Source organism: Gouania willdenowi, chromosome 13 (genome assembly GCF_900634775.1).
Source record: "Gouania willdenowi chromosome 13, fGouWil2.1, whole genome shotgun sequence".
NCBI lineage: Eukaryota > Metazoa > Chordata > Actinopteri > Blenniiformes > Gobiesocidae > Gouania > Gouania willdenowi.
In genome coordinates this window covers 42,205,537-42,214,170 of record NC_041056.1, presented here as the reverse complement: position 1 = coordinate 42,214,170, position 8,634 = coordinate 42,205,537, and the positions used below count along the sequence as shown (strand labels likewise).

General features: G+C 35.4%; 1 protein-coding gene across 3 annotated transcripts; it reads left to right on the top strand.

The window, feature by feature from the left end:
• Nucleotides 1-545: 545 nt before the first annotated feature.
• LOC114474803 (Fanconi anemia group J protein homolog) lies at nt 546-7,611 on the top strand. 3 transcript variants are annotated; one of them, XR_003675394.1, is made up of 5 exons: nt 546-655; nt 2,399-2,481; nt 2,562-2,774; nt 6,324-7,087; nt 7,119-7,611. XR_003675394.1 is itself a non-coding variant. In XM_028465332.1 (5 exons), the coding sequence occupies exons 1-5, from the start codon at nt 555-557 to the stop codon at nt 7,124-7,126; spliced, it is 1,014 nt and encodes a 337-aa protein (XP_028321133.1). In that variant the 5' UTR covers nt 546-554; the 3' UTR covers nt 7,127-7,611. The 3 variants fall into 3 exon arrangements, 2 of the variants coding, with proteins under 2 accessions (XP_028321133.1, XP_028321132.1); XM_028465332.1 differs by having other exon boundaries at nt 6,324-6,932; XM_028465331.1 differs by having other exon boundaries at nt 6,324-6,932; nt 7,088-7,611.
• Nucleotides 7,612-8,634: the final 1,023 nt, after the last annotated feature.

The following is an 8,634-nucleotide window of genomic DNA, read 5'->3' as shown; positions in this document are numbered from 1 at the left end:
AAAACCTTTCTACCACTTTTCCACCACTTGTCATGGCCATTATTTGCCAGTTTAAACTAATTGTTCCAAGATTGACACTTTGAAACACCATTATTTTTTTCTGTCTGTTTTTATCCACTCTAATTTATGACTTTTAACCAATTTCTGTGGTTTTTAAAATCCCATTTCACCACCATTTTGGTCACTTTCATCCCATCCTATTTCTGATTAAAACCAGGATTTCCATCTTTAAGATGACTATAATAATAATAATAAACGTTCCTGGATAACAGTGGATATTATTTCACAGATTCATAGAACAATAGACCATCATTTTACTGACTTTATTGATGGACCCCAAAAATCTCTCCCCTTTATTCCACTATTTATTTTCTTTATCACTTTTATTTTCTCCTTTTTGCCAAGTTAGATGCTTTGAAGGGCCGGTTTTGGTTCCCAGGGCTTGAGTTTGACACATGTTCTAAATATATAAGCGAAGGAAAGCTGTTACCTGTGATGATGAACCAGTATCTGATCAATACATGATGTGTTTGTGTTTTCAGGTGGAGCTGAAGATGAAGTACAACGATCAGTTGTGTAAATCCAGAGGTCTCCTCCCGGGCCAGCGCTGGTATGAAATCCAGGCTTACAGAGCTCTGAACCAGGCCCTGGGCAGGTACACATGTCCTGAAACTCTTAGACTAGGCCCCAACTTGTCTGCATGAATACAAATGAATGATTTCATGCTTAAATAATTTTAATATCAACGATTATCTCTGCACAATATGTTTGACCAAATAAACAGACATTATCACACTCAGAAGTAAAGAGCTCCAGTTACAGCTTGGAAACATTCATTTTCAGTTTATTTGTTTGTTTCAGTTTAACAAAACAAATATTCAAACGTAAATTACAATTTAAAAATGTATAACAAGACTGAAACAGGCAGAAGAAAAAAAATGCTCATATGCCTTTAACATAAATTATAACACTCAGGTTTCCTTTTCCAATAATAAATACAAAATAAATGCAAGAATTCAACAAAGTACATTTGAGTTGCCTTTTTTTTCAAATAATGCAAATATATATGTATATATACACGTACTTTCTTTTATATACATTTCTACTGCTTCACATAACTCTACAATACATTGTGACATTTTCTTTTTCTTTTTTTTAGTGTGTGATTGGTTTTTATTTCTTTACCTTCATTATTCCACAAATGAACCCAGAGAACATTCAGTTGTTGGTCATAGTGAGAAGTATTTTGGAATTTATTTAAGCTTTGAACATTATCTGTTATTTTATAATCAACAATTCTCTTTACGTTTCATAAGTTTTGATTTGTGTGTGGTCATAATATCCTGCTTTGTTTATCAATCCTACGGCTTTTTTTTCCTTTAGCAATAAAACAATATCATTTATTATGGTTTTAAAAGTGGTTCCACAGAGTTCTACACAATGTCATTTATGGCAGTATCAGAGTTGTAACTAAGTCGAGTGTTTTTGAGATTTTTTCTTTATATAAGTTATGTGTTGCCTAGGGCTGGGCCATATGGACCAAAATTCATATCTCGTTATCTTTTATCAAATTGCCGATATACGATATAAATCTTAATATTTTTAAAGCCTTGAAGTTTGACCAGAAAAACAATTCTGGGTTAAATTTGCTGATTAAAAACGCCACACAAGCATGTTTATAAACAAACAGCTGCACAATATCTGCCACTTTGGTTTTTTTCTCCTCTAAGGGACAGCACGTGTGAGTGAGTTAAGACATGCTCAGAAATCTGTGTAACTGTACAAAATATTATATATCTCAGAAATATGTTCAAAATGTAAAGAACACTGATTGACTGCACTCTATGAATAATATGAAATACTTGTATAATGTGATTTGTACAGTGATTGTATAAATAAAAATAAGTTAATGAAATATAAATATATCTGGATATAGACGATATTGTCATTTTCCAAAATGGAAAACTTGATATATCTTGAACCACGATGTATTGCCCAGCGCTAGTGTTGCCTCTAAGATCATTTATAGTCAATTATGACTCCCAAGATATATATATATATAATATCAAAGACACTCTCAATTTTATCTCCATTTATTTCAAGTTTTATTTTTTCAAATACGTCATTTTTGGTTTAAAAAATAATAGATTTAGCTTTTGCAATTGATTATCTGAATCAGCATATACTGTATATCCAAATTAACCAAATAAGCGTGGTTCCCCACTATGTTTATATTTATATATTATATTACAGTGCATAAATACATACATTTCATATTTATATTAGTTGCTGTACATTTTGGTCATAAAACACGTTTACCCCTAAATGCTCCTATTTTCACCTCGTCTACCTGTAGTGATGACTTTTATAAACATATTTCAATATTTCACTTTTCCAGGTGTATCCGTCACAGGAAGGACTGGGGGGCTCTGATTCTGGTGGACGATCGCTTCAGGAACAACCCCAACAAGTACATCACAGGTATTTATGACCAGTAGATGGCAGTAGCTAACCACCGTAGCTCTGACCTGTGTGTGTGTGTGTGTGTGTGTGTGTGTAAGGTTTGTCTAAGTGGGTCCGTCAGCTGGTCAAGCATCACCACACATTCAGTGAGGCCATGCAGTCCCTGTCCTCCTTCTCTCAGCTGATGATGGACGCTGAATCCCACCACACTAACCATGAAGTTCAAACACCCAGCACATCCTGTGTTCAAAGCCCCGCCCCTCAGTCCTTCTCTCCCTCTCTGATGAAGACTGAACACAACCAAGCACCAGGTGAGATAATGAAGTTTAAGACAGAAAGACACACGATAAAAGTGTTCCAGCTTTAAATGCAGCCATGTTTACTGTAGTGGAAACGTGTAGAACATAAAATGTGTTTCATGTGTTACCAATAGGGATGTGATGATTCACTCAACTCATGATTTATTTGATGACTAAAAAATACAAAAAAATGTTCCTTTGAAAAAACAGAAATAATGTACGCTTTTCTTTTATCTTTCATTGTCAAAAGAATCCCTTGATAAACTATGCAAAACAATACAATTTAATTAAAAATAAATACTGAATTAAATAAAGAAATAATACAAATGAAGAATAAGTTTATTCATTTATATTCTGGCTCTACAGTAAATTATGCAAAACTAGATAACAGTTCATTTTCTTTTTAAAAGTGCAACTGAAAATGTATTTTGTGCCTTAACAATTTAAAACAAATTTCATATCAAAGAAATAATTATATTTCACACGTTGTTTCTTTCTCACCTCTAGCTAAAATGCTTCCACACTTCTGATTTAAAACACGGTGGTGAGTCCTGAATTTCAAATTCTAAATAGATAGCGCCCTTTGATGTAAAAAAAAAAAAAAAAAAAAGATTCAATTTCAGAGTATCGATGTGAACCGTGACACCTTAGAATCGATCTTTAACATTACATCCCTAATTAAAATTATAGTTTTGGTCAAACTATTCCGGTCAGCTGAGCTGTTGCTAGGCAACAGTGTTCCGTTGGTCTAGGCTACAGCATGTTGGAAGCAGTGTCAATTACATTTTTCAATTACAATTACGCCTTTGAATATCCATGTTCAATTACAACTACGATTATGGTGACTGCAATTACAATTCAAATCAATTGAAATTACATTCTCTATTATGTTCAGGGACTTCATTTTCCATGAAAATATATATATTAATATTTTTGGCCTTTTATATGTCAGTTTACCACTTGATTTCAGTTATTTAAAAAATGGTAAAATATTTGTTGAGAGAACTGACAGATGTATGTAAAGTTGATAATAAACGTATTTATATAGTCGTTATTTACATATCTGTAAGCCATAGAAATGTAACATCGTTCCCCAGTTTTGCATCTAATTAAATTGTAAATTAATTTTCATGCCAATTACACTTACAAAGTCAATTATCTGAATTCAATTACTGTTACTACTATTTTCCATTCCAAGTACAAGTATAATTACATCATAATTGTAATTAATTATCGAAGGATTGAAGTGCACAAATCTGGTTAGCGACTGTGATGAAATCTGCGTGAAAGGATGTGTTCATTGAGGGGGTGATGCGTCTGAGGTTCTACACCTGAACCAACAGGTACGTTCTCCTGACACAGGACTTGAAATTCATCTTGGGAACATGGATGTTTGGAATCAGCTCCTCAAAATGGTCTAAAACCAACATGTTGCCTGTTCCTATCTCAACTTACCACTAAATGCTAGTTCCAGCCATCTTTTTGAGAAGCGAGCCTAGTCTGAGCTGTTTTCCCCCCATTCTACCAGAGCCCAGCACAACCCCAGTGGGACTGCCTTTGTCTATAAACCCACCATGTAAAGGTGTGTATCAGAGTTCTCGTTCCTGTCAAAGTGACATGTTTGCTCATTGCGTTAGCGGGGACTATTGTCTGTGAGGATCATAACATGCCGAGCCCCCACCCCCACCCTCTCAGAGCGGGGCCGTGGGGTGAGGGGGAGGACATCTGATCAGTTGAGTGGCTTGTCTCATTACTGTAAGGTCCCCAGTGTGCCGCTGAAGCTGCAGCAGATGTTGGACTGTTGCTTTAAATTAAATCCCTGTGACCTTTGACTATTGTTTGAGTCGTGTTGAGCGTAGCCCCCACGTAGTCAGGTAGGGGTTGCTGACCAAAGTCAGCTTTAAGCTTCCATGACAAGCAAAAGTTCTCACCGTAAACAGCTGGGGCCTCATTTATCACACTTGCTTACGTCCGCCGCTTCTCAAGCAAAGGTTGTGATTTATAAGAAACGTAGTGTAAGAATGTGCCGACCAACAACTTTCCGAAATGCTGAGTTTCAGCTGTGAAGGTTTGACACTAGCTGGGTTTCCATTTACAGGTTTTCGCATCTTTCTCATGAAAGCGTCAAAACTTTTTTGCAATATTTGAGTGTTTTTTTTTTTTTTTGGAAATTCAGGCGTTTCCATTACAAGTGTTTTATTGGACTTTTTAGATTTTGCACATTTCTAAGGGTAATGGAAACAAATAGTGATGGTTCAGGTTTGTCCTGTAGCAGACACTTCTTTTCACCATTATTTACACCGTTACTGTAACCACCAAATACATCCTCCTTTTTCTGGCCTTCATCACTCACATACTGTACTTCTTGTTCATTCTGAAATTAATTTTCTTTGTCACTTCTGCCACGAATGATGGTAGAATCCCATTGGTCGGCAGCTCATTTAGATGTAAAAACCAATTATGAGCTACTTTGACCATTTATGGCAGAATGTGGGCGTGTCCAGGGCAGAACATGAAGTTCATTTTCAGATTTTTAAAGTACGCTCACTTTGTGTTGATTCTACTCAATGTTTCATAGGTTAACATCCTTATCTCAGAAGAGCCTTATTTGGGGAGATACCCCCTCCCTCCCACGGTAGAACAAAAAGTTTGCAATAGAAGAAGTAAGAAACAGATTCTTGTAATCACAGGAATGGGTGGCAGAGGTGTTTTTTTTAGTGACATATCCTCAGGAAGATTGTTGCGATTTATCAAAAACACAAAATTGTCAAATGCATTTGTTTATGTCATATTTAATACCAATGAGACGCATCTTCAACAAAACAATTTGGGTCACTTCTCAATCTATTGTGGCCGTCAGATGACAAAAAGTAACACAATAATAGTCCAAAATATTTGACTTTAGGAATAATTTTGCACAAGATTGTCCATGACATTGTCAATATACACGGAAGAGTTTTATTGTAGGTCTTAAAATCATCCCAGTCCATTCCCCAAACTTAAAAAATGTCAAATTATTGTGTGAATATTGTCCTTAAACTAACATTAGCCCCTAATTTTCTGGCAAAATCAAAAAAAACTTAAACTAACCGAAATTTGGAATGGTCTGGGATGATTTTAAGACCTTAAACAATACCCTGTCATGTCTATTGATGATGTTATGGACAATTTTGTGCAGCATTAATTGCAAAGGCAAAATATTTTTGACATTTAATTTGTCACTTTGTCATCTGATGCCAAAATATATTTTGAAGGGACTAAAATAGTTTTAAGATGTCTCATCACTGGACATTTTGACATCAACTATGACATCAAATACATTTTTGAAATATATTGTTTTGATAATTACGTGTTTTCGGTAAATCGTGAAAATCGTCACTAAAATACATCGCTAAAATGTGCTCAAAAACACCCCTGCTATAAATTTCAAAGACCACAAGAAAAGAAAAAAATTACAGTTATGTTCTACCATGGGGGAGGGGTGAACAATTTATTTATTTTTTGGTGCTGGCCACAGACCTATTATAAAGGAGGCCTCTGAACTGTGCTTTGTCTTTGCAGAACGACCATCAAGAATTCATCGAAGAGCCCCGCCTCAGTCCGTCTATCCCATATTCAGCTGTAGCCCAATCGGAACCTTCTTGAAGAAACCTCTGTTCAAAGAAAAGTCCAAGGATGACCAAGACTTTTCTCTACAATCAGAAAAGAAGTCACTTTGTGTCGAAAAAAGTTCTTTGAATGAAACCAAAGTAGAACCAGAACCGTGTCATCTGTTAGACGAGGCCCCTCCCATCATACCTCCTACGTGCAATGACACCACAACATCTCCAACCAGATGTTCAGATCAAGAAGAAGACGACGACGACGACGTGACGGTTTTCTTCACTCCAGAACTTTTTGATGCAGATGAAGCTGAATGCAGCAGAGATTCAGTGGACGGCAGAGAACAGGTCGCAGTCAGCACAATTAGCACCGAAAGTCCGGCTGCTGCACTGGAAACAAGACTTTTGAGCGCGGAGCAGAATCCAGAGCAGCCTGAGGTTTGTTTAGAGGTTTCCAAGACACAGGAGCAGGAAACCAGAGATGAGAAGAAGCAGGAAAACAAACATACAGTTAAAAGGCTTCGCAGGCTGTCCAGGTCCAGACAGAGAGTCTTCTACTCCTCTACAGGTAAATAACTGAGTCTTCTACTCCTCTACAGGTAAATAACTGAGTCTTCTACTCCTCTACAGGTAAATAACTGAGTCTTCTACTCCTCTACAGGTAAATAACTGAGTCTTCTACTCCTCTACAGGTAAATAACTGAGTCTTCTACTCCTCTACAGGTAAATAACTGAGTCTTCTACTCCTCTACAGGTAAATAACCACAAGTAGGACACAACGTAGGACATCAAACTCATGAAACCGCCACAAATAGATATCAAGATATGGACAAACCTGTAATAAATTGTAATATGTTGATTATTTGTCTTATTTTAACAATCTTTTCTTGTCACTGACATTCCTGAACACGTAGCTCTGTGTGCTGTCACATGGTTAGTCCACACGCCGCTGCTACAGACGCAGGAAATGATGCAGTATAATCTGTCTCTGATCAGCTTCTTATGTAACGTGACAGCTCGTCCTATTAAAGCCTGTTAGCATCGCTAGCTAAAAGCCTGTTAGCAATGATTGCTAAAAGCCTGTTAGCATCGCTAATTAAAGGCCTAAAAACGGCTACTTTATTTTTTATTATTTTTAAATGATGTCTGTGCATGGCTTTTCTTTTTACGTTGTAATTGTATATCCTGTAAAAAAATAAATATAACTGAAAAGATCCTTAAGAATGAAGTCATAATCTGACACTACCAGGGGAAATGTTTCTTTTTCTTTCAAGAAAGGTTTAAATGCATAACAAAATGCCACAAAAAATAAATTGTGCATTGATGGGGTAATGCACATTAATACATTTAAAATGAATACATTCAGTAGTAAAATAATAAATACATTTAGTTGTAAAATAAGAAATACATACAGTGGGTACAGAAAGTATTCAGACCCCTTTAAATTTTTCACTCTTTGTTTCATTGCAGCCATTTGCTAAAATCAAAAAAGTTCATTTTATTTCTCATAAATGTACACTCAGCACCACATCTTGACAGAAAAAAACAGATGTAGAAATTTCATACTAACAGTGCATGTCAGCAAATGAGAATCACTAGTACAGTGCCCGTCGGAAGTATGTATTCATATAGTGGGCGCTTAAGTAGAGTTGGCAATTATGGGCATAATAATAACAGCATACTCTGTAGCATTATAAAGGGGTATTTTTGCAAGTGCAAAGTAAAATAGCGTGTGCAATTTCTCTGGTTTAATTCTATGAGACATGCGCATGATGAATGTGTTTTTTTACTCATTTTTATATTTTTTTTGTTTGATGTATTTTTCTGTAATGTATGTTTTTTGAGTCATGTGTATTTATTATCTTTCTGTTGTGTTTTTGTGCATTTTTTGTATAATTATTGTTTTTTGTTGCCATTGTAGTGATTCTGGAGTCATTTTGTGGGTTTAATTTTGTGCATTTCTGTTGTCATTTTAGTGTATTTTTTGTATAAATATTTAGTTTTGTGTATATTGAGTTATTTTCATATTTTTGTTGTCGTGTGGTTTATTTTTCTGTAATATATGTCTTTTGGAGTCATTTTGTGTGTTTTTGGAGCCTTATTGTATATTTTTGTGCATTTCTATTGTTATACGTATATATATATATATATATAGTTTTTTGTTTTACGTCATTTGTGTTATTTATTGTTAAGTGTATTTTGAGTCATTTTCATATTTTTGTTGTCATTTGGTGTGTGTGTGTGTGTGTGTGTGTGTGTGTGTGTGTGTG

Bases quoted from the DNA above. Each gene is read 5' to 3' on its own strand.
- LOC114474803 (XM_028465332.1), top strand. From the start codon at position 555: ATGAAGTACAACGATCAGTTGTGTAAATCCAGAGGTCTCCTCCCGGGC. The intron at 656-2,398 runs GTACACATGTCC...TCACTTTTCCAG, and splicing joins CTGAACCAGGCCCTGGGCAG to GTGTATCCGTCACAGGAAGG. The intron at 2,775-6,323 runs GTGAGATAATGA...TTGTCTTTGCAG, and splicing joins TGAACACAACCAAGCACCAG to AACGACCATCAAGAATTCAT.